General features: G+C 37.0%; 2 protein-coding genes across 2 annotated transcripts in view; both read left to right on the forward strand.

Annotated features, from left to right (window-relative positions):
- Window positions 1-158: 158 nt before the first annotated feature.
- RWDD2B (RWD domain containing 2B) lies at window positions 159-3,399 on the forward strand. The gene is made up of 5 exons (XM_068180789.1): window positions 159-308; window positions 430-648; window positions 738-805; window positions 1,965-2,330; window positions 3,036-3,399. Exons 1-5 carry the CDS (start codon window positions 198-200, stop codon window positions 3,271-3,273), a joined length of 1,002 nt encoding a protein of 333 aa, XP_068036890.1. The 5' UTR covers window positions 159-197; the 3' UTR covers window positions 3,274-3,399.
- A 1,037-nt stretch (window positions 3,400-4,436) lies between these two features.
- The window catches only part of LTN1 (listerin E3 ubiquitin protein ligase 1), a 31,670-nt gene continuing 10,671 nt past the window's right edge, over window positions 4,437-25,435 (forward strand). The window contains exons 1-19 of the mRNA XM_068180802.1: window positions 4,437-4,568; window positions 6,210-6,413; window positions 6,713-6,811; window positions 7,784-8,014; window positions 8,995-9,047; window positions 10,058-10,238; window positions 10,992-11,165; window positions 12,250-12,440; window positions 13,673-13,814; window positions 14,556-15,341; window positions 15,825-15,866; window positions 17,057-17,249; window positions 19,608-19,847; window positions 20,847-21,000; window positions 21,249-21,399; window positions 22,090-22,291; window positions 23,056-23,215; window positions 23,382-23,486; window positions 23,741-23,883. Coding sequence (XP_068036903.1) covers window positions 4,527-4,568; window positions 6,210-6,413; window positions 6,713-6,811; window positions 7,784-8,014; window positions 8,995-9,047; window positions 10,058-10,238; window positions 10,992-11,165; window positions 12,250-12,440; window positions 13,673-13,814; window positions 14,556-15,341; window positions 15,825-15,866; window positions 17,057-17,249; window positions 19,608-19,847; window positions 20,847-21,000; window positions 21,249-21,399; window positions 22,090-22,291; window positions 23,056-23,215; window positions 23,382-23,486; window positions 23,741-23,883 — 3,493 coding nt within the window. The 5' untranslated portion in view covers window positions 4,437-4,526. The remainder of the gene's footprint in view (window positions 4,569-6,209; window positions 6,414-6,712; window positions 6,812-7,783; window positions 8,015-8,994; window positions 9,048-10,057; window positions 10,239-10,991; window positions 11,166-12,249; window positions 12,441-13,672; window positions 13,815-14,555; window positions 15,342-15,824; window positions 15,867-17,056; window positions 17,250-19,607; window positions 19,848-20,846; window positions 21,001-21,248; window positions 21,400-22,089; window positions 22,292-23,055; window positions 23,216-23,381; window positions 23,487-23,740; window positions 23,884-25,435) is intronic.

A 25,435-nucleotide genomic window follows, 5' to 3' on the forward strand; every position in this document is an offset into this window, starting at 1 on the left:
ATGGGCTTGTTCATAACTATTAGTATGCGTTAAGTCTACGGCTTCCTCGGGAGGGGAAGTTGAGGGGTCCTGTGACAGGACCCGAGGGCAGGACATGAAGCTGTCAGGAGAAGGTTAGGGTTGGATATTTTAAAAAGAGGTCCTTCCCCCCCAAAGCGTGGTTGGGAGCTAGAACAGCCTCCCCGGGTAAGTGGTCAATGCACCAGCCTGACAGAGCTCAAGAAGCATTTAGACAATGCTTTTCAGGCTCAGGGTGTGACTCTTGTGATTGTCCTGTGCAGGGCCAGAAGTCAGACTCGACGATCCTTGTGAGTTCCTTCAAACTCAGTGTATTCTGTGATTCTGTAACATGATTTGCATAGGAGTGGTTAATGAACTTTGTCCCATATTTAAGCTGTGTCTTTCTTCCCTGTATTTTTCTTTGCTCAGGGAACAACAAAAATGGCCAACCAAGAAGAAGCAGAGATACAAATTTCAGAGTTAGATTTACTGTCTAGCATGTTTCCTTATGAGGAAGAGTTTGCTGTCACAGACCAACTAGCTCTAGCTGAACTGAAACACTATGTTGAAAATGAGTCTGCAGAGGTGCCATCTTCAAAAGTTCAGTTTATACTGAACGTAAAGACAGAGGTGCCTAGTGCCTCTACGGTATTGTAAACACCTTTTAAAAAAATATTTTATTACTTTGTAGGATTTTATGGCTTGTGTGAAGTAAACATTTCCTCATTTGTTTTTAGGTGGAATTCTCTATGGCCTGTGCTTTACCATTTAAATATCCGACTGTTCTCCCAGAAATTACTGTGAGGTATGACTGCTAATAAAAACGTTTATAAGTTAGAGTGTATTTTACAAATACGGTTATGATCAGGGAAAGCAGTCCTTTTTTTTTGTGATGGTTTACTGCTGAATTAAGCCAGGTTGACAACAGTGCTGACGAAAAAACAAATATACAAGCTTACGATTTCCCTGTTGTGCTCAGCAAATAAGTGAGGGAAAGGGAAAAAGTGTGAAGGAGCCATCACCTGTACAGGAGGGTTACATGTAGATACTATTCGTAGGTTTGATGCTCAAGAAGAAAGACGTGTCTGTTTTGATAAAGCTTAAGAGTAACTAAAGGGGTGAAAAGATAGTCAGAGGTCTTATTCTTCTTTTGTCACAATGCTGTTTCTTCCAGCCTTCTGATCTTTTTATTTCTATTTAAAGAAGTAGACTTGGAAAGTCTAGAAGTAGACAGGAAATTAGTTCAGCCACCATACTTACTTTTCAAGTACCTTTTTCTTTTTCTTGTTTTTGTTTTACAGATTGGTAGTGCTGTTTGTCAATTCAAGAGTTAGCACACCAATTAAATAATAATTAAGATGTTTTCATAGCTAATATGAGTTAAATATCTATAGCAAGTGCGTATTATCTAGCTATGCCTGATATTGTTGGCAACTTGAAGAAACAAGTTTTGAAAAGTTATGAATCTGGGGAAGGGCTTGGAACACAAGTCCTAATGAGAAGCAGCTCATGAGGGAGCTGGGGTGGTTTAGCCTGGAGAAAAGGAGACTCAGGGGGGACCTTATCACTCTCTACAGCTACCTGAAAGGTGGTTGTAGTCAGGTGGAGATTGGCCTCTTCTCCCAGGGAACCAGTGACAGGACAAGAGGAAATGGCTTCATGCTGTGCCAGGGGAGGTTGAGGTTGGACATTAGGAAGAATTTCTTCATGGAAAGGTTGGTCAGTCATTGGAAGGAGCTGCCCAGGGAGGTTTTGGAGTCACCTCCCTGGAGGTGGTCAGTGCATGCTGGATGTGGCACTCAGTGCACTGGTTTGGTTGACAAGGTGATCACCAGTCAAAGGTTGAGCTTGATCTTGGACGTCTCTTCCAAACCTAAGGATTCTATTATTCTGTGATTTTAAAAACATGCTAAATTGTAAACACATATATATTTATATGCATTTATATTTTTCTTTTTCTTTAGGTCATCACTGTTAAGCCGCTCTCAGCAGATTCTCCTGAACTCTGATCTAAAAACATATTTGATGCAAAACTTCAGTGGCGAGCCCTGCATGCTGAGTGCGAGGGAATGGGTTAAAGACCACGCAGCTGCTTACATTGACAAAGATCTTTCATCCTCCTCAATGACAGCCTCAGATGCCACACAGTCAGAAGTCACCATGTTCACCAGATTGTGGATCTACAGTCATCACATTTACAACAAGCAAAAAAGAAAGAATATTATTGACTGGGCCAAGGAGCTCTCTCTGTCAGGGTTTTGCATGCCAGGGAAACCAGGTGTTGTTTGTGTAGAAGGTTTACAAAGTAGTTGTGAAGAGTTCTGGTCAAGGTTAGTTCTTCTTTGTACTTAAATGCCATTAGTAGTTGGAATATTGCATTTTATCATGTTTTACATGTGGCCAGAAGGTGGGAAATTCAACCACCTGCCAAGCTGTGAAGATCTGCAAAGTATTTATGTTTATAATAATGCATGAACAACTCTGAATATCCACTGTACTGTTGGTTGCAAGAGTCAAAGCAACCAGTACTGCAGGATGCACATTTATTTATGTTTTATTTTCCTCTGTGTTTCACTTTTATAGAGATGGACTGCAGTATCCCAGTTGTGTTAGATATGTGTGCTGTTATATCACTTCATATTTGTGTTTAATTCTGCTCCCATCATTTATGCTTCTGAGTGGTGCAGACTAAATAAGCATTGTTATTTGACTGTATCAGCTAAGACTGTGTGAGAATTCTTAGCACAGGCAAGATAGGAGTGAGCCCTGAAATGGAAACCACATCCTCATCAATTATTTTGTGAGGAATAGCATTAAAGGTTTTCAGTCCTGAGGAGATAAAAAAACCCAAGCTTCTGCTTATGAGAGTGTTTGCATGTGAGTAGTATTTCTGTGACCAGCTCATGAGCCATTATCTCTGTCAATATATATACACAAATAGAATTTATTGACTTTTGTATTAGTACTATTCCATAGTATTTCCCAAAACAGTCATTATTTTATAGGTAGATTAATATTTCCCCAATCGCTTTCAGGATAAGAAGATTAACATGGAAGAGAATCCTTATTCGGCACAGAGAAGATGTTTCTTTGGAAGGTGGAGGACCTGCTGAGATCCAGAAGCAGCGAAAGTTCCCCACTTTGGAAGAAAAATGTTTTGATGCACATGGTGCCAGGGGAAATCACATGGACTTGGGGCAACTATATAATTTTTTAGAAGAAAAAGGATGTGCTGGCATATTTCAAATGTACTTTGGGGTTGAAGGGCATTGAAGGGATTGAAGGTCAGCACAGGTGCCAGCAGCTACATTTCTAATTTAATCCTCTTAACAGATTCCTTAGCTTTTCTTCAACAGTTGATCAGAGAGGGAATTAATAATTCATGATTCATGTGATGAATCCAGTTTTCAATGTAAACAAATATCCAGTGAAACCCTGAATAATGAAAATGACTATATAAATGCTTTATGCACTTTCTGATTTTGAGGAGATTTAGGGTACATACCTACTTAAAATGAAAGAAAATGTGTTCGATAACCTACTGGACAGTTAGAGAACTGTAGATGGATGAACAGATGGAATATGGTGAATGAATATACAAATAGGAAAAGACAAAAATGCAGTGTGTGTATCTCAGGAGTGAGAACATGATGCTTACATTAATTGTCACTGTTTACATACACTTTATGAAAACTTTTTTTTTAAACAATCTTCTACTTTCTACCTGTAAGTTTAGTAAGCCATGAGATCATTATTTTATTTAAAAAAGAACAAAGGGAGGGAGCAAGTTTACAAGAGTCTTATTCATGATACCAAGATGAGCTAGGATGCCAACTCTAAGGCATAGGAATTTTCTATAAGTAAAAGTGTGTGTGCAGGTAAGAGATCCCATGGTGGCCCCACTACATCTGTTATTTTGGTTTGTATAAAAGCAGCAATGTACCGAGGATCAGGTTCCCTTATTGCATGCTCCAAAACTCTGAAAGGATTCTCAGCCTTCTGAGTTCCCAAGTTTTCAGTCCTGTAATATGAAGTGCATTATGTTGTGTGTGTTTTTGAGTGGGATTTCAACAAAGTTGTATCAATGAATGCTAATTTTGCAGATACTGTATCTAAATCCCGTGGTAGGAAAAGCAGACATTGGTTTCTTTGGATTAAATATTTTTATTAAATATTGATTAAATGCTTCTGTTCACATCCAGTAAAATCGCTAACATTCAGCTCTCTGGTATGGACTTGGAACACCTCTTGTAGGGATACTTCACAGCGATGCCATTCGACAAGCCTGGGTGAAACTTTCCCAAACCCAAAGTCCTTGTAAGTGTACAAGAACGCCGCGGCTCCGTAAAGGCCGCACAGGCCGGTCGAAGTTTAAGATCGATGGGTTTCATTCTTTTTCTTTAAGGGGTGTTGCTGAGTTTAAGGCCGCCCGAGGCAGGCTCCCTCCCGCGCTGCGCGGCGCCACCCCGGAAGTGTCGTGGTGCCCGCGGTGGCTCCGGCTGGGCCCCGGTCCCGGTGCCGCCGCCATGGGGGGCAAGAACAAGCAGCGAACCAAGGGCAACCTGCGGGTGAGCGCGGCCCGCGGGGCCGAGCAGGGTGGCGGAGCCGGGCCCAGGGCTCGGGGGCTCGCGGTTCCGGCACTCCGGGTGCCCTGGGCGGGGGGCCGGGGGCCGCCGGAGCCCGGCTCCCTCGGCGGGGCAGCGCGAACTTCGGGCCCGGTTGTGGTAGCTGGGGCCGGGGCCGGGCCCGGGGCCGCTTCTTGGCCTGGGTCGTGCTTTAGGGGAGCGTGACTGCTGCTGCTGTGGTATTTGTACGGAGAGGGAGAGCGAAGTCACCGCGGGTGTAGATTCAGCGAAGTGCCAGTGGTACATTCGGTGTGTTTTTCTGTACAGCGACTTAGAATATACTCTTGCCAAAAGGCCAGAGGTGACGTGACGTCTGCCCTGTCACTCAGGATGGTGGGAGAAGTCTGGTGTTCAGGTTCCCTAATTCCTCCCTGATTTAGGGAAGACTAGGGAACGCAAAGCAGCATGTCCTTAACGGCTCAGAAAAGGTGATTTAAACCCCCACAAGCTCACAAAACTGCTGCTGCCATTAGGAAATAAAAGGTATTTGCATTACGAGGTGTCCCAGAGGACATTTAAGCATCAGTCAGTTTTAGGTCAGTCTTTCCATAAGAGCATGGTTGAAACAAAGCTGAGCCAATAATACAATGGGCAAATTGTGGTAGAAGTGGTGCTGAGCTCCAAAACACACAACTGTGTGATGGTATTTATTATACTTGTTACGTATGCATGCTTTTGCTCCATTTCTCTAAATCATTTTTGGCCACTTAGTTGCTGGGAGAATCCTTTATTTTGTCAATGTGTTTTTATTTGTTCAGAGAAAAAAGGAGCATTCCCTGGGAGCTGTATTGGCCCATGAAAAGAGCTAGGAAAGCCAGAAACAGTGAAGGAGGAAAAATAATTTCTTAATAAATTGTTTATAGATTCTTAATAAATTGTTTGCTTGCAGAAGGAATTTTCTGTTAGGCTTTTTTACATAGCAAAAAAGGAATCTAAAGCAATAAAAGCAATAAAATTTTCCATAAGTATTCATGCATTATGAGAAAAGAGAATTCCGATTCACAGAATCATCGAATAGACTCATAGAGTGGTTTGAGTTGGAAGGGACTTTAAAGTCATCCAGTCCCACCCCTGCCATGGGAATGGACACATTCCACTTGACCAGGTTATTCCAAGCCCTGTCCAATGTGGCCTTGAACACTTCCAGGGATGGGGCAGCCCCTGCTTTTCTGGGCAACCTGTGCCAGGGCTTCACCACCCTTACAGGAAGACTTGCATATGTAATCTCAACCTATTTTGTTTCAGTTTGAAGTCATTCCTCCTTGTCATATCACTACAATTCCTGATGAAGACTTCTCTCCAGCTTCCTTGTAGGCTCCCTGCTGATACTGGAAGGATGTTATGAGGGCTCCTTGGAGCCTTTTGTTTTCCAGGCTGAACAGCCCCAACTTTCTCAGCCTGATCCTAAAGAGAATAATAATTTTCTAGGTTTCTATGTTTAAAACACAGGTGGACTCTTTGAAAGATTTTATTTTAATTAGAAGGTTAGTTATACAGTAAAAATAGGATCATATTTTCAAATGCATGATGTGTGCAAAATAAAATTAAATCGATAATTGACTCCTGTCCCTTTTGTTTTGTCAGCCTTCTAGCAGCGGCCGAGCTGCAGAGCTCCTTGCCAAAGAACGTGGAACAGTGCCTGGGTTTATTGGCTTTGGAACATCTCAGAGTGATCTAGGATATGTTCCTGCAATTCAAGGAGCAGAGGAAGTAGACAGCCTTGTGGATGCTGATTTCCGAATGGTGTTGCGAAAACTTTCTAAAAGGGATGTCACAACCAAGTTAAAAGTAGGTGTATCCTTTGCCCCCCCCAATTTTTTTTTTTTATTGGAGAATAATACAGTTTTCTTAAGGGTGGAAGAGGAAATAACTAATTTCACTTTGGTGGATTTGCTAGAACTGCAATCCAGAAGATATCTTGGATAAACTATAGCAAGGTCCATCATGCAATTATCTCTATAGATGCTCATTTGCAAGAAGTTATTTGATTTTTGGAAAAGGGAGTTGCAGTTTCGGATACAAACTGATAAATTACAGGACATACCTACCTGACTTCTTAAGTCATGCTCCTGATATTTTAATTTTAGGCTATGCAAGAGTTTGGGACGATGTGCAAGGAAAGAGAAGTGGAAGTTGTTAAAGGTGTTCTTCCTTACTGGCCAAGAATTTATTGTAAAATTTCACTAGTAAGTATTGAAGTATTTAAATTAGAAAGTTACCTATCTACTTCCTGTGACTACCTCTTAGGTGATCTTAGTTGACCTATCTACCTTTGTTGGAATTATTGACTTGTTCTAGGAGAAACATCAAGTTGAAGCAAAATACTGTTCTTTTTGTGGACATATTTCAGTATTGGCAGTGGGTGGAATCTTGAACTGTTGATGTCTGGACTGTACTTCTTTTGTAGATCTGTTAGACCTTTATGTTTAAAAGACGGTACTATATTTCTTAGGAAAAGTTCTTTTATGTGGATTCCAGAAAGGCTAGAAAGTCTGTTCAGTTAACATAATTATAAACCTTCTTGATCTAGGGCTAATATCTGACCAGACTTAACACTAAAAAATACCCCAAACCCAAATATGGAAAGATCATGTGTAGCCAGATATGTAATAATTTTCTTGATCTGTTTACTGTATTTCCACGCTATCTAGAATGGCTACTGTTGAAAACATGGTATGGAACAAAACAAATCACTATTCCTACCCATTAGAGTAATTCCTACTGTTTCTGGAATCAAGAGTGTAGAAAATAATGATTTTGTAAATTCATATGCAAATAAAGGACAGCAATGCACAGCTTATGGTAGTTGTAATTAAGAAGATGTCTTCAAGCCTTCCTGTTTTTCCTGCCTCTTGTCTGTAAAATGTTTGTATAAATTGGAAACAAAAACTGTTGTTAGGGATATCAGGGAAAGGTTACAATCTGAGTATACAACAATTTGGGAAAATGATGCTACTGAATTAGGACTCCCTCCATACCTTGGGACACAAAAAATTTTTGTCATTGGTGTGTATTTTCAAATCTATGTTTCAAATCCAATTAATTGCAAACATGACTTTTTAATTACCACTTTTGCTTTTAAGTACCTGAAATCGAAGGTACATTTCTTAAACCAATAAACTTTTATCTTTTTTTCCCTTCTTTTCTTTGTTTAACAGGATCATGATCGCCGTGTTCGAGAAGCAACTCAGCAATCTTTTGAGCAACTGATTCTTAAAGTAAAAAAACACTTGGCTCCTTATTTAAAAAGTATCATGGGTTACTGGCTGATTGCTCAGTGTGACACTTACTCCCCTGCTGCTTCTGCTGCAAAAGTAGCTTTTGAAAAAGCTTTTCCTTCTAGCAAACAACCTGAAGCCTTAGTATTCTGTAAGGATGAAATTCTTAATGTGAGTTTACTTTTGTATTTCTTTAAGGCTTTGTATATGTCGACTTCTGTTATAAGTTTAAAAGTCATCCTTCCCCCATCTATTCTTCCCAGTTAAATTTGCTTCTCACCTGAAACTTTGACCCTTTGAAGAGAACCATAGAATGGTTTGGGTTGAAAGGGACTTCTAAAAAGTCTTTGTGTTCCACCCCCTGCCATGGGCTGGAACACCTTCCACTGGACCAGATTTCTCCAAGCCCTGTTCAACCTGGTCCTGAACACTTTCAGGGATGGAACAGCCCCAGCTTCTGTGGGCAACTTGTGCCAGTGCCTCACTACCCTCACAGGGAAGAATTTCTTCAGTAAGGAAATATATAAAAGAAAAATAATAAGGAATGCAGAGAAAAAAAATGAATGTTTTTTTGACTTTAGATGAGAATGACTGGAACCAAAGGAATGAATAGTGAATTTCCTTGTGTGCATTCCTATGTAATGATGTTCAGTCAACACATAATGTTGCTGACAGACGGAATAATGATGCTGGAGTAGTTTAGCTATAGTGAAAGAGAATGAAGAATGCTGAGCAGTGTTTCAGCATCTACAAGTTTAATTCTGACCAAGGTTTATGCTATTCTGCCAGTCAGATATGATACTCAATTGACTGAATTAAAAAAAGTTCAAAGATTGCATTGCTGGCCCATCATGTGCAAACCTAATTGATTTGATTTGCCTTGCCTCAGTTTGGCTTCTTTTTAGCAGGAGCACATTGGCATAGGGCTGCAATTTACGAAGTGTTAGGAAGACTTAATTCAAACAGTACCACAGCTACTATGTTTAAATTATTTTCTAGCATGTTTACTAGCATGTCTAAAAATATTAGAAAGACAACTCAGAGGTTGTGAAATTTTATTGTAGGGCTGTCTCTGAATAATGTGTGGACTATATTGTTCACATATAAGTATTAGATTTCTTTTGTTTATATGCATGGTTTTTCCCCCATAGGTACTTCAAGATCACCTTCTGAAGGAAACAGCTGATACACTCAGTGATCCTCAGTATGTTTGCTTGCTTAAATGTGTATTTAAGTCCTTAAATCTTGGTCTTTATTGGGTTCTCTGTGCCTGGAAATAGTGTATTTAGTTTTGTTTCAGGAGACAGAATAATTATTTGAATGCAGATCCCAGCAACTTTGTTTGGGACTTAAGTGTTGCATACAAGTAGAGATACTATAAAAGAAAGTCCTTATATATATATATATATATACACACATATATATATATACATATATATATATATATATATATAATATATATATATCTCTTTATATACTTATATATTTATATTTATATATTTATATATTAAAATTTATTATGTAACATATTAATATTATTTATTATATAACTTATATTTATTATAGAAAATCAGGCCTTTGCTAAATTATCAGCTAGCCTGTTACTTCTTCTAAGTGCAGCTATCTAACTCCCCGTGTGAAAAATCATAAAAATGAAGGCAGTTAACACAACAGATTATTCTGGTAAGAGAACCGTTTGCACCTACTATAAACAAAAAAATCTGTTTCATAGGAAATAGTGAACAAAATATGTAAACTAACCAAAAATGGAGAGATTTGACGGACACCCTCGCCATTTACTGACCAATAAACTGAGTGTCAGTGTATTGTTATCTAATTTGGTGTAACACAGTGCCTTCTGATATTTCCCATCAATATGAGCTTTGTGAATAAAGAATCAGCTTTTTCTGCATGAAAAAACTGAGTCCTAGCTGTTTATTACTACAGCTCTTAAGTATAAATGGTTTTGAAAGTGTTATCAGTTATCTAATTTTATTTCAGCTCTTTTAAGAATATCATATGTAAGTAGCTGGGAGATGAGATGACTTGAAAGTTTTTTTTCCTAACACTTTATAGTGTAATTTAGAACCTGGCACCTGAAATCAAAAAAGGAACACAAAAGAAAATGAAGGCAGTTTAGTTTAGACAAACTTGGGATGCCTGCTGGTTTATTTCAGTCCACTTTTAACTTTTTTGTTTGTTTTGCTTTCTGAGAACTGTACCAGAAGAAGAAAGGGAAGCCAAATTTTTCCGGATTCTGACCTGTTCCTTGTTAGCTTTAAAAAAGTTGCTCAGCATGTTGCCAAACAAAGAGATGCATTCATTGGAAGAAAAGTTAATGTCACTTCTGTCCCAAAACAAATTTTGGAAATATAGCAAAAACAGTGTATCACAGGTGACTTTTAAATTTCTTCTTTATTTTACTTGGTTTTTGTTAAAGGTAATACCCTTAACCTAAGGAAATATTAATTATTTGTATTCTACAAGAATGAACTTGGTACTTTGCTTAGGTTTGAAACAGCCTTCAGGTTTCTACATAGATTCCAGAAAGGCTAAAGTAACTGTTCAGTTAACGTAATTATAAATCTTTTTGATCTGGGACTAATATCTGACCAGATTTAATGTTAAAAAACCCCCAAACTCAATATAGACAATGTTACTTGAAAATTTATCCAGTAGGCTAAATTTTTATTTCCATATCATCATGATCTACTTTTTTGCAATCTGCTGTCATTTAAAATTCATGTAGAAGATAAAAACTCTGTCAACTTACAGCATGTGTTCTTCATGCTTTGAGATTTTCATTTTTTAAACAATTTTACTGGTCGTCTGTACATAGAGTGTTAATTAATGCAATAGTATTTTGTTTAAAAGCTTTAAGTTGTGTTTTGGAAAAAAATGCCTTTTGAGAAGTATATAAAAATACAACTTTTGACAGGCATTTTATCACTAAACAAATTACATTAAAATATTTGATAAGACTGTTTTATAACTGCTTTGGTTTTCTTGGTTTTTAATAATATTTTAACCTTTGTTAATGTGATAAAATACGGGCATGTTGTGTTGTAAGGTTTTGTTGACTTTAAAAGGACTCTTATTAACTGCATGTAGTAACAAATTCTGTTTTTCCTTCTGTGGCCTCTGTCAGGTTCGCTCAGCTTTCTTTGAGCTGATTTCTGCTTTTTGCCAGCACTTGCCTGAGGTGGTGAAAGCTGAAGCACCAAGAGTTTGTCCTGCTGTTCTTCTCAGCATTGATGACAGTGATGCAGTGGTGTGTCCTGCTCTTTGGGAAGCAGTGCTTTATACTATCACCACTATTGAGGTAATGTGGGAAGCGTAAGGGGCAGATACTTTCATCAAATTTAACTTTTCACCAAGTGTTGTTCTCTGTGTAGAATTAGGAAGACAGGCTTGACTGGGTTTTCTTTATGATTTATAACAGGAACTCCTTAAGTGTACATCCTCCTCCTTTCAGTATAACTTTCAAATATATAATGTCCAGCATATCTGAAAATTAGAGTTGTTTTATGAATTTAATTTAATTAACCTGAAATCCTTTCATTAAATATAGTTATTAGTAAGTCAAATAATGTTTAAAACATTTTTCTTTTTTAAAGACAGTTACAAGAAAGACCTGCTCTGCATTTTTGGTTAGTTAGTTTCCCCTTCAAATGTAAGGATTCTATAGCTTTTTCTTTTTTTTCCCCCTCCCTTAATTTTAAGTGAAACACCAGCTTTGAATTTATTAGCAGGATGAGTTGTTGCCATAGACTGGTATCCTCTGAGGGTTTAACGCCGCAGATTCCTTTTGCACAACTGCTGGAATGAAATGTAACAAGTTTTCATGAAGAAAAAACCCTAAACAGTCTTTGTTCAGCTTGTTATAAATATAGGTGCCTTGAACTATAATAAATATGATAATAAATAAAATAGATCAGATGACAAAAAAAAATCAGGAAGGAGAAAGAGGCAAAGCATTTCCTAACCATCAGAAAATTTTTGAAGAGAGTTTTGAAGTTAGTGATACTTCCAGACTCAGTCATTGGTTTGCCTTGATAATGAGAACTTAAAATTAAATAAGTATTAATTACAATAGCTGATGCTTCTATGCATGATGCTTCTATGAAGAGAAGCATTATTAAAGAGAAACCTTCAATTGCTGTTGGCTAATAAGAAAGGTAAATTGATTTTTAACAGTGCAGAAATAGTTTTATCATGTTAACTTCACAAGCCAAAATAAGAAGAAAGTGATTTTAAAGATACTGGCAAGTAACTTAAAAGAATTTAAACTTCACAATGACTTGTTTTAGCTATAATATGGGGACATAGGTTAAATGGCTACCTTGGAGTTCTTCTGAGGCAACATATTGGTGGTTAATTTACAGTAAGTGAATTTCTTTCTGTAGGACTGTTGGAGTCATGTGAATGCCAGAAAAGGAGTTCTGCCGAAGCTCTGGACAGTGCTTCGAGAAGGTGGGCGAGGATTAGCTACTGTTATCTACCCCAACCTCCTCCCCTTCATTAGCAAGGTGTCGCCTGACGTTGTGGGACCGAAGCTGGAATACTTCAGAGTTTTTTTCAGCTCTATAATTCAAGGGTATGGACCACAAATTTATTTATTTGGAATCAGTCTCTTTTACATTTGGAAATAAACTAATCTTTAAGCATTTAAAGATAAATGAGGTTATGTTTTTAAAATTCTTTTCAATATCCAAAACTGGAGTCAGTCCTTTGTGGCTGTTCCTGTCGTCTTAAATCTTCAGCTCTCCTTTTGATTTTACTACATCTTCCTTACTCAAAGCATTCTTATCTTTCCTTGTCAAAGCTTTGTGTTTATTCCCATGACAAATTTGAATATGGAACATTATTATAATTAAGGGTGACTCTTAAGAATCAGACTCTTCTCACCAGTGTGTAATTCTTTCATAGGAGATTAGCCTTGTGATAGTGGCATATCCTTTATGCACAAACTGTAATTCTTATGATACTCATTTTAAAGGATGGAACTGCTTGTACTTTGTGCCTTTAAAATACCTCAAAACCACCTTTCTGTCAAATGTAATTTAAATGTGTACCTGTGCATTGCATACTCAAAAGCATATAGAAATTGTTTTATGAAATGCTGAAATTTAATTTATTAAAAAAATAAATGAAAAAAAAATCAGTTCTCGGCTGATGTTGATGTGGAAATTAGCAGAGCTCTTGGAGAACAGAGTGATGTAGGGGTTTGTTTGAAAAGTGTATAGAATTTTTTTACACGTAGTACAGTCATTGTAATATTTCTGTGATCATTTGTGTGATCTAATATTCACTAAGAAGCAAAGAAATTGCAGGTTTTCCGACTCAAAACTGGGGAGACTGTCTTTATGTGGCTTTCTTTTTTTTTCCTCTTTTTTTTTTTTTTTTCCTTCCTTTTTTTTTTTCTCCTTCCTCTCTTTTTTTTTTTCCTGTAATGACAGAAAGGTACGCTCTCTGAACTTCTGTGGTGTGTGTGTAAAATTGCAGAAGAGTTTTGACAGCCATCTGAATCATGTGACAGTGTGCTAGGCTGTATATGGTTTCTCTGTTTACATTTTTTTTTTCTGAATGCTAAGAGCAGATGAAGAAGTCATTTTGATATAGCTTCTATTAAATGCTTGGTCAAGCATTTAAAAAAGTCAGCTTTCTATATTGACTTTATTTTGATCTGACTCCTGTAAATGACTCTATGATCCTGTAATCTCATACTGGTGTCTGGATCAGAACAGCATAACTGAGGGTGCATTGATAACATTCATACTGGGTTTCTTGGAAACTGAGTCACTTTGTTTTTTCTGTGTCCTCTCACAGGTTGTCAAGTGAAAGGACAATAGCCAGTCCTTCAGAAAGTTCAGCAATTATAACTGCATTTATGGAGTGTCTGTGCTTTGCTGTACTACAGAATAGAGAAGAAGACCAAAGCCAAATTCATCAAATGCTTATATGTGACCAGGTATTCATCAGAAATCCTGAGTATTGTTGTGTGTACATTTAATAAGTCAAAATTAAAGGGAAATATGAATTTTAGGTGAGGATTTACTTCTCTGTTGAGAGTTTCCCTAGATTTTAAGAAAAAAACCACACAGAATTGTCAAAGCTGGAAATGACCATTGAGATCATCCAGTCCCACTGTCAGCCCAGCACCACCAAAATCACCCCCAGACCATGTCCCCAAGAGCCTCATCCAGGTGTCCCTTAAGCACTTCCAGAGGTGGTGACTCCACCACCTCCCTGGGCAACTTATTCCAGTGCCTGACCACATTTCCAGGGATTTTTGTTTTTTCAGTACCTGATCTGAATTTCCCCTGCTGCTATTTAAGGCCATTCCTTTTTCATCCTTTCACTTGAGACATGGCAGAAGAGACTCACCCTCACCTCCTTTCAGGGAGTTGTAGAGAGCAATTAGTGTAACGAAAGTTAAGGGACTGAATTTAGAGGTTTTTTTCTTCCTATGAAATAATTCTTTTTACTGCGCAATTAAAGTTATATTTAAGGGGAAAAAAGTGCCTCCCATCCTGTAAGTTTTTATAAAGTGATCAAAAATAAATAATTCTGATATTTGCAGAGTTGCTTCCAGAGTATTTTTCAGAATTATATAATTTCTTGGCATTAAGAATAAAAAGAATTTATAAAGAATAAAATGGTTATATGAATTGGATCACTGTTCTTTAATAAATTTTTTTTATCTTTATAGCTAATTCCTTTTATCAGTGCTGTACTTAAGGAGCCCAAGTTACAAAGTGGACCATTATTTTATCAAACAGCAGAAATGCTGAGTTCCTGGGAAGCTAAAGCAGAACTCTCCAGTGATGATGGCACAGATGAAGTTTTCCAGAAACTGTTGTCAGATTTTTGGGGCCATCTTTTAAAAATGTGTATACTTCATGTTGATAGGTTGGATGCTGATGAGAAATTACTGTTTGCCATATCTGGTATGCTAGAAATTCTTCAGAATCCGAAGAGTGCTATGAAACCAAACAACAGAAAATCTCTAAAAATCAGATTTACAGACGAGGATGAATCTGAAAGGAACACAGAGAGTAAAAAGCTCACGGAAGTGAGAAACAGTGACTCTGAAGTTCAGGCTGACTTGCAGCAAACTTCACGTCTAAGGAAAGAACCTCTAGAGAGCTTAGTCTGCACCCTGGCTGAGCTGAGCATTGTGCATGTCAATGAACAGAAGTCTGAACAGCATTTGAAATTTCTCTCTGCCCTGCTCAACACTTTTTCCTCAAACAGAGTTTTCCAAGTACTTTTAGAGCAGGGAAATGATGTAAGCCCTGCTCAAGCTGAATCCCAAAATGAAGTGAAAGCTTATAACCAAAGTCCATCTGTACAATTTCTGTATCTGAATTTAATAACCTGGCTGAAAGAAGACTGGAGAAAAGACACCCATTTCCTGGTTGATATTTTATACAGTGTACTTCATTGTTGCAACAATAATGATGAAAGGAAAGTCATTCTAGATGATTTAGCAAAGGTATGACTTGTACATGTTGTTACTAATTTTTATCAGAGTCATTAATATTATTGTGGGCTGTGGTTCAATAATAATCTTACTTTGTCACTGTTGCATGGATGATAATTCTACATGAATTTGGGTTAAGTTCAGCATAAGTAAGGTAGTTTTTGGAAAGTTGGACATGATAGTGTTGGGGTGAAAGGTTCTGTCCCTTTTTATATGGTCTAAATCATTAAAAAAAGTATCAGAATTTCTCGGCTCTTGCTTCTTTATACAGTATACTTTAATTGTAGTAATTGGTAGCCTTTTGCATAAATACAGTTCCTGATTGAATTTTGTGGGAGAGAAAGCTTTGCAAGACAAAAATGATACAGTCAATAACTTTGTTACTACATTTTATCAGCTTCTGCTTATGCCTACAGAGCAGTTAAAATGGCATTATTACTTCCTATTCAGCAAAGATTTTTATTAAATATTGGGGAATTTTGTTTTTCTTTTCAGATGGATCTGAAGTGGGTTATTTTTCTCCAGATAATTCAAAAGGTAAATATTTTTTTTTTTTGTTCTTGTTATGCATAATTTTTAATAATTCTCTGATGTTAGCTTTGAGACTCACATGTGTTTGTAGTGGTATTTTCCATAGTTTGAAAATCATACAGTTTCAGAGTAGTTTTTGTTTTAAATGCATTTAAATTTGGGAACAGTCTTAAAATGAAATGGTGATGCCAAAATAAAAGAATCTTTGTCCCTTCTGTTTTTGGTCAGTTTGCTTTTTGAGCCAGAGGGATTCCTGATTTGTGGATCATCTATTCTAAGCTAGAGAGAATGGAGCTGGGGATTAGACCAGTAATTTAAATGATTATTTATATCATCATCCCTACAAGGTGCTTATAAGGAAAAGGTAGTATTCAATTTTTTTTCCCACTGAATACTGGCATTTATTGAAACTGAAATTTAAGTGATTGCGTGGGATGAAATAGGAAGTGTATGATGAATTTTTGGGCAAGAACTCATAGCACTTGACTTACAGTCCAGTACATAGTCCACAAGATCTTCCCTTACATATGCTGTGTATTTTAAGAATACTCAGTTTTTGTGATTTTGTAACTTACAGTGGCTCATCAGCAAAATAAAGTTTTTGTGACCTTCTGTTTCTTCTTAAAGAAATTCAGGTGCTGTAAACAGTTTTAATGTTTTAAATAGATTTTATTTCAGCCAGCTTGGTCATTCAGAAGTTATTTTTCTAATTCCAGTGTTGGAATTTCCTGGGCTCTATAGTTGGAGGAGAAACATAAAGGAAGCATTTTCAGAAGGGGACTTGTTTCACTCTGCAGTAGAGATCTGACCCAGCCATAAGTTGCTGTCTCTGACAAAAAGAAAGTTGGGAAGTGTTGTTGCAGATGTAAAATCTGAAGGCTGTTTGTGGCAGATGATATAATTCTCACTCTCTGTGTGCAAGTTTGACATACTAATCTTGTGCTTAGTAATAAAAGTTAATAGTTAATAACAGATTATGCAGAGAAGCTGTGGCTGCTGTGTCCCTGGAAGTGTTCAAGGCTAGATTGGATGGGGCTTGGAGCAACCTGGTTTAGTGGGAGGTATCCCTGCCCATGGCAGGGCGTTGGTACTTAAATTGGAACTTGGAAGATGATCTTTATGGTTCCTTCCAGGCCAAACCATTTTATTATTCTATACCCTCAAAAGACTCCTGGAATGTTTTTCTTGTGATCCAGGCATGCTCAAGCACAACAAAACTTTCCTTAGTCTCTGACTGGCTGAAGGGAGACACGCTTGGAGAAAAACTGGTAATGCTGGCAGATGATCTGTGTCACCTGGGCTTAAAACCTAGAGCAGCCTTATCAGGATCAGCCTCTTCAGAAAGGTGGACCCTCCTGAGCTTGGTGTTATCGCAGCACGTTAAAAGTGGTGAGCATATATAATACTTGGAGTTCATGAAGTGAAAATGCTACACTTAGGCTTTGCATAAGGTTGAAAGAATTTGGGATCTTCCAGAATACTTCATATAGAACATTTAGGCTTTCTCCTGGTAGTTTTCTGCTGATTGGTTGGCTTTTGTTGGGGTTTTTGTTTCTTAGTTTTGGGCTTTCTTTATACTTAAGCCAGTTTACTACATCCAATTTAATTTTGTAAACATGAACTTGCAGCAGTAGCTGCCATTTTTTTGGTCCACATTGCTAAGCATGTTTAAAGAGAAGATTCAGATTTGCAAGATTTGAAAACTTGAGGAAAATTTAAGTAAGCTTGATCTATCAGGTGATGTGCTGTAAAATAATAAGAATTTTTAAACCCTACCATGTGAAATTTACCTTCAGAAGTGGAATACCAAGTCAATTGTTATGGACCTATGTGTGTTTTAGTAATGCCTTGTTACAGGACCTTTGAATTGTTTTGAGCCATTCCCATTTATTTCCGTGTCTTTTAAAACCTCTGTGTGTGCTCTTATGCTCTATATGTATTCTGATTTTTTTATTAATAGCACCCTATTTAATTTGTTCCTTGCAGTTTTAGTATCTTAAATAGACTTCCAGGGGAGTTAATTTTTCCTGATGTTTTCCGTGTAAACTCAGCATTTGCTTTGATCCCTGAGGTGACATATTTCAGTGTCAGTGGATGCTGTGCAGATTCATGGTGCTTCCAAGTTTCAAAGATACACACAGGCAGCTCACTGTGGTGAATGTTCTTAGACAATGCATCCTGAAAGTGTCCTAAGATTGTTTTTTGTGTTACTGGAACTTCTGACGTAAAGGACCATCAGGAAAATCTGTTTCCTGTCTTCACAGAGAGTTCAACAAATGTACTTGTGAGTGTGTGACGTTCTAGGGCTGATTGTCTAGTGACTTTGCTTTTTGACTCTAGAGCTGGAGGTACTCCTCAGTTCATTTTCTGCTGGGTGCTGGGTGACCTGTTTTTTATCATATTGGTTGAAGCCTAAGAGATTTTGAGGAGCTCTGGTGGTTCTCGACTTAGCCATTAAAACCAAAGTAGAGTATGTGGACTTTCAAAAGGATTTTTTTAATGAGATCTCTTATCTAAGTTTCTTAAGGCAAATTGTCATGGAGGGAATAGGAGAGCCTTTAATGGATCAGTAGCCTACGACAAAAGGAATTAAAGGGAGAAAAGGATAAATAGTGAAAGGAAGATTAATTGTTGCTGAAACTTCACAGACCCATAGCAGTGTGTTGTGATTTTGGATGCTTAACTGATACACAAGATTAAAAAGAAATCCAAAGCAAATAAATACTACAAGTTTACATGGGAAGAATACAATTGTAACTGTATCAATAGGCTCTGACCTGTTAAAACTCAAAAAGAGATATTCAGTCATTGTGGTGTTTCCCTGTAAGTGACAGGTTGTAAAAAAGCAGTAAAAGAGGAATACAGTTTATTAGGAGCTGCTGTGAAAAGAACAGAGGACAAAGGAAAAATATTATAGCATGTAGTCAATATACTGAATATGTTGTGAATATCTGGAATTCTGCATGTAGTTTTGGTCACTGCAATATTCTTGTTCAAGTTTGGTCACTTGAAATATTCTATATTCTTTTGAAAAACATATAATAGAGTATGCCCAAAGAAATCTGATGGGGATGGTTAGACAAGCAAGTGGCTTCTGCTTGTAGAGGCAAGAAAATGGACTAGAATTTGTCTAGTGATTAGGGATGGGGTTGTGCTTAAAAGCCATAAAATCATCATTTGTATAGAAAATGCAAATAGTGAGAAATGTAATCTTGTTTCTTTCAGTGGAAGAATTTGAATTTCTAACACATGCTTAGATAGCAGTCTTGAGGGCCGAGAAAAGTATACTTCTTCATACAGTTTATAATTAAATAATGGAACTCCTTGCCACAGGATACTGTGGAGTTTGAAGATAAATGGGATTGGCTTGCTTGTATCCCATGAAAAAGGAACTAAGCATGTTTGTGGCTATATGCAATAGTACGGTGAAATCTTGGGCTCACAGTTGGTTGCCAGAAGCTAGGAGGGCATAAAAGGGGGAGGGATCACTTTGCACTTGCTCTGTCTTATACCTTTTTCAAAGTTGCTTCAGCTGGTTTAGAGAAAAGATACTTGGCAGTGTGAAATGTTGGCTGGTGTCTGTGAAATAAGAGTTTAGGTATCCATTAGACTGAAACTGCTTTGCACTTTATTTTGCATTCAAAATTAGTTAATAGAAATCAAATTGGTCCATATTAATATGACATCTTTGCATGGTCATGTTTATCAGGCAATCAAAGCGTATTGTCTTTTTCCTCTGCCCAGTAGAATCATTGATTGGTGAAACCTTTGTTGAAAGGATTATTGATAAACTTCAAGCGGCTCTGTGTAAAGCAAAGGATCTTTCTGAAGCTGGAGATACTGAATCATCAGTATCTTTCATCTGTGATGTGGCCTCAAGCTTTTTCAGCTCAGTGAAAGGCTGTTTGCTGATGCCGTCCTCAGAAGACTTGCTCCTTACCATCTTCCAGCTGTGTGCTCAGAGGCAGGATGCAACACACTTGACAGGTAATCTGGAAAAAGAACTTCAACTGAGCTTTTTCATAGCTGATGATTACATCTAAATTCTTCCTTTTTGTGAAACAGTATCAAGTATGTGATAGAATACTTGGTTCACATACATTGAGCATTTGCAGCTGTAACTGACATGAAAATCTGTGCTTTAATTTACAGTGCCCATAGTTACTACTAAGCATCAAGTCCTGAACATGTTTACAAGGATTTTGAAGTTTTTTTAATGTTAGTATCAGCTAACTTGGAGGCTGTGATATTGCACACTTTTTGGACTGTTACAGAAGTTGTTTAAAGTCTATGAAATGTAACAAATGAACTTTTTTTGTTCATTTTGCAATCTAGGGGGTCTATGAAAAAATGTGTACAATCGCTTCTTTACAGATAACATGTATTTATTCTGAAACCATTTATATTGGCCAAGTTGCCCAGACAAATTGTGATCCAAGCCTCTCTCTCATGGATCATGTCTCATGTTCAGACTGAGTTGCTGATTTATATTCTTTGAATGCAGAATTTGAGGGTGTTAATTTGATACATATATTTACTGAAATTAATACAAGTAAATACAACGTTTCAGTGTTGTCATAGAAGTGAAGTAGGACAGTACTAGCTTGGAAAACACTGCTGCTTTATAAATGACTGTTAAGGTTGTGAATGTTCAATATTTTGGTAGAAAGATCTGTGGTTTTGAAGACCATATGGACTTACGGTAGTAGACAACAAGAACATACTCTAATTCTCAATTAAATTAAATCTTACTGTGAGTCACAGTTAATTTAAAATTGCTCTGCAACAAGAAAGCTATGTATGTGCCTTTGATAGTTTTTGCATGTAACCACAGGAAAGATAATTGTTTACCTACTGTAGGACCTTTAGACGTGTGATTGTTACTATATGCTCTAGGTTGTAATTAGAGTTTACCTGTTTGTGATAGTTTTTCTTGTCCATTTGTTGTTGTTTTGTTTTCTTTTTTCTTTTCTTTTCCTACAATAGATGTACTTGTATGCAAATTAAAACACACTTGGATGTCTGGTGTAAGCTCACTTGTGCATCAGCTTCAGGGCACTCAAAAACAGAGCACCTTTTTGCTTAAAGCTGCACTGTGGGTCAAGAACCAAGTTCAGTCTTTCTCTTTGGATGTTAAAAGGTAATTGGGATGCATGTCTATTCCATAATGTGTCGTTCTCCAGAACAAACTAGGATCAGTGCTATAATAGCCTTCATTTAATTGACATCTGTATTACTGAGAGACTTTTCAGCCTGTTGGAGGCAGTGGGTAGAGCAGAACTTACACCACCCCTGGTAAAGCATGTATGGAGCATTGTATCAATGGAAAATATGCAGATGACTCTTAATAGTGCCAAACTTGTTTGCAGTGTTTTCTTCCTTTCTCAGTCTTCAGGTTTTGATCTCTGCAGTCAGTGATTTATTGTTGAAGCTCATGGAAGCTGATGGACAGTCTGGATATCTTGTGAAAGCTTATGTTGAGCACGTCACACTGAACAAAATTGAGTGGGGGAAATTGCACGAGTCTCTGTGCTCTGAGGTATGGAAATGATAATGGATTGCACAGGGTGGTCAATCTTTCTTCAAGCCTCTGTCCCCTGGGGTGGTAAGCTTTCTTTCCTATGACATGCACTGCACTTATGAGTACCATGTGTTTTGCAGAGGTTCTTGTCAGCCTTTGTCCATAAAGAGGATAAAATCTCTGTTTATGGACCCATCCAGTACTACTGGAGAAAAATCAAAATCCATGAAATTACCCTTTTCTGCACACACCACCAGTAACTTGCTCTATAATTCAGGAATTTTATCTGACAGAGTATACATTGTGAAGATGTTTTTATCTCTAAGTTAATTCTTCATAAAGATTAATTTTGTGAAAGACACCAATATCTGCAGAAGAATATGGTGTGCTATGTATCAACATAATGACATACATAGAGTAGAGAGTTGGGAAGGACATAAATTTCCTGTGCAGCCACCAGTCTACAGTAACCCTACAATTTCTTGTAAAATACAGAGTTCTAAAGAAATGTGTTTGTTTCTGAGCAGCAGTACAGTTCCAAAATACTGCTGTGCAGTTAGGTTTTTAATACACTGGAGTGGGTCGTCCTCACCATTGTGCTTTTGATCTGAATGTGTATGTTTCATGGTAATTTCTTAATAATTCTGAATTTTCAAGGTTTAACAGATCATAGTATTTTTTCATACTCTTTTTATGCACATATTACAGTGGATACACAAGCCTCTTTTGGAAGGAAGGCTTAGTATGAATTGTGAACCTCTGGGATCAAGTGTCAAGCTGTGCAGCACAAATAAACTTCCAGGCCATCTGTGTACTTCAGCCTTATTAAGTAAAATGGTACTACTTCAGCTGAAAAATAGTGTAGTCCATGGAAATCATGATGCTGAAAGAAAGAAAATTGATAATATAAGTAAGTTACAATGGTAAAACTTTAAGGAATTTTATTTTGTAGTAGTTGTAACCTGAATTGAAAATTAGAAATACATAGTTGAAGTTTGGCATACAGAAACTTTGAACTGGGAGAAGTATGAATTGTCAAAACTTCAGATATGTTCATTGCCAAAACACACCATGCATTGGCATGAGTGGGCAACAAGAACTGCAGCCCTCCCTTGAGGGTTTAACCATAATGTAAAGATAGTTTGAGACAAAAACTTCTCTTAATTCCATGAGGTGGAATCTAGTTTCCTTTTGTTTTCAAGAATGCTCAAATTAAATGCAGCATTATCAAATTAACAGTTCTATCTCCAAAATTCTTACTATGATGAGAAGTGTAATTGTGTAGTGAGCTGATGTAAGCTGATGAAGGAACCACATGCTAGCTCTTATGAAATTTGCTTGATTTTATTCTAGACTTAGGTATTGATTGCCATGTCTGCAAGAAATATGTATATTTAAGAAAAGGAGGAGAACAGAGAAGAGTCATGCCATGCTTAATTTACTTTAAAATTTCTTGACTATCTAGGATAGATTACTGTAGCCTTTTTTCTCTTGTATGTTATGGTACAATGGCAAATATCCAGTTCATGCTCTGAAACACCTAAGATTGCTTGTAAAAATAGTATCTTTAATGCATTAAAAATATATTTTAAAAAACCAACAAAAACTTGACCTGAAACTTCTTGTTTATGCAAGTCAGTATTCATTTATAAACAATAGCTGTTATTTAATTAGTTGCAGAACTGTTGTATTCATTACAATGGATTGAAGAATTGGAGAATCCTCCTTATCTACTTCTGGAATATCTTCATATGTTAGAAGAGATGCACATCACATATGAGGAGTTCAGTACTCTGAATAGTACAGCTAGTCTGCAGCAAACTATATTTGACAGGTATGTGAGAACAAGTGAAACAACTCTTAGCTCTATTTTCACAGTTTGTATTGCATAGTGCCACTGTATTTCCATCTGTGTGTTGATTCAGAATGCATCCAAATGCTTTTGTGGTGAACCCTGAGCATCTGTATCTATTAACCAGGGTATTTCTTCTTCTTTGAAGATCAGAAGAACATGGAAGACTCTGGTCCTTAACCATGGCCAAAGTGATCCGTGCTGAGAGCACTGTATCCTGGGAGAGGAAAGAACTTTTCAAGACAACAGAAGGGTATCTTAATACTGCTGCCTATAAACTTGCAGTTTGTGGTGAATGTTGATAGTGTGAAATGATCCTGATTCTGACCATTGACAAGTGAAGGCTGAAAATGAAATGATACTTGCGTATGGCATGTGAAAATCAGACTTGGTTTAGCATGTGGGATAGTTATGTCAGAGGATATTACCTCATTATGAACTGATACTTTGTTTCCTAGTTCAGTTTTTGCGTTCCTTTCATTCTTGGTGTTTTGCTTGTATGAATAGGTTCCTTCCATTAACAGAGGGCAGATTGCATACACTTCAGTGTTTATCATCTTTCTTAACTGAGGAAGAAAAGAGGGAACTTGTCATCCATTGTGTGGCCAAACTTATGACACGTACACAGACAGAGCTTTCCAGCACTGACGGTGAGTATGTTCTTACCTCAGTCTAGTTCATTAGAAATTAAGAACATTATTTTGTAATAAAGTTTGCTTTTAGATAAAACATATTTACTATAGTTGCTTTTCTTAGAAAGAAATGCTTTCTCAGTTTGCCTGTTTCTTCTAGATTGTTTGGCATAGTAATTTTCAGCCTCATTCAGAAAGTACAGATACAAAATTAGAATTAAAAGATTAGGCTGATATTATTAAAAGCATCCTGATGTTGCTGTACTTCTAGTTTGATCTATCTTACCTAAGTATGTCTGTAAATATCAAAGTTTTCAGTGAACCATTTAGGCTTTACACAACATACAAAAATACTACTAGTGTCAACTGGTCATGATTGTCTTTAGCTACTTTACCAAGAACTTTTTCACAGTTTACATATAATTTTTGAGTAGCTCCTCCAACTGAAAACTGCACTACATTAAATGTGTACAGCTGTGGAAAATTACCTAAGAGGTGGTTGAGATGTATTATAATATTGCTTTGAATATAGCCACTTAATTTGGGTCTATAGCCACTCTGTTTGGGTCTAAGTTTTCATAAACTTGCTGCTTTTCAAGAAAATTATTTGGAAATGCTCACATATAGTCCTTCTATCTGTATGAATTAGATGTTATTTAAGAGGAATGTCCTTTCTGTTTTTCTCCCTTACTGCTTTTGTGTGTACTTGCACACACTCTTATTGATCAGTCTATATGAAAACTGAAATGTATGGTTTTTATTTTGTAATGGAACTGTGCTTACTTAAATTGAAAAAAAAAAAGAAAAAAACTATCTTTGGTTACTTTAAACTGTGGACATCTGTCCCTTGGCAGTGTTCTCAGGATTTCAGATAAGTTCTTCAGGTGTGAAAATTGCCACGCAGAAATTGAGAGGAATCTTAAAGATCTCCACTCTGGTAGTTCCTACTCTTTCAACTTAGTTGAAGCTTTCTAGCTTACTAAGTGAACCAGTGAGGCAAACAAATGTGTCTGTGAAACTTTGAACAGAAGAAAATGCAAGAATCCTCACTCCTTCTCTGTTGGGGAGACCTTTTATTTCTAACTGGTGCTTCCCTTCTACTACTTCTCAATTTTCTAGGGATTCCTGAGCAGAACATATATGTCCAAATTCACATTAAGTGGGATGTAGGTTGTAGGCTTACCATTCCAATGGTGTCTTTTCTTTTCAGCAGCTGAAAAAAAATGCTGCTGAACTCGTTTAAGTAAAGCAGAGGTTTATTTGGTTGGTTTTGCTATACATATGTGATACTTTTTTGGTCATTGTGCATGTTGGAAATGTTCATTTTCTCCAAGAAATCTAGATAAATACAGTTCTTCTTAAAAATGGAAAACAGTACTAATGCAACAGTTGTACTTCATTCGAAAAGTAAAAATTAACATTCTGACTAGAACTCCAATTAGCATTCCAATAATATTAGAATTCACAACTTTCAGTTGTCTTAATTATCTGCCTAAATTATTGCGTAGCTTACTGTATTTTTAGTAGCACAAACAAATTTCAATCTTTACAGGTATCTTTCCTTTTTTAA

Source organism: Anomalospiza imberbis, chromosome 2 (genome assembly GCF_031753505.1).
Source record: "Anomalospiza imberbis isolate Cuckoo-Finch-1a 21T00152 chromosome 2, ASM3175350v1, whole genome shotgun sequence".
Lineage (NCBI taxonomy): Eukaryota > Metazoa > Chordata > Aves > Passeriformes > Viduidae > Anomalospiza > Anomalospiza imberbis.

Bases quoted from the DNA above. Each gene is read 5' to 3' on its own strand.
- RWDD2B (XM_068180789.1), top strand. From the start codon at position 198: ATGCACCAGCCTGACAGAGCTCAAGAAGCATTTAGACAATGCTTTTCA. The intron at 309-429 runs GTGAGTTCCTTC...TTCTTTGCTCAG, and splicing joins AGTCAGACTCGACGATCCTT to GGAACAACAAAAATGGCCAA. The intron at 2,331-3,035 runs GTTAGTTCTTCT...AATCGCTTTCAG, and splicing joins TGTGAAGAGTTCTGGTCAAG to GATAAGAAGATTAACATGGA.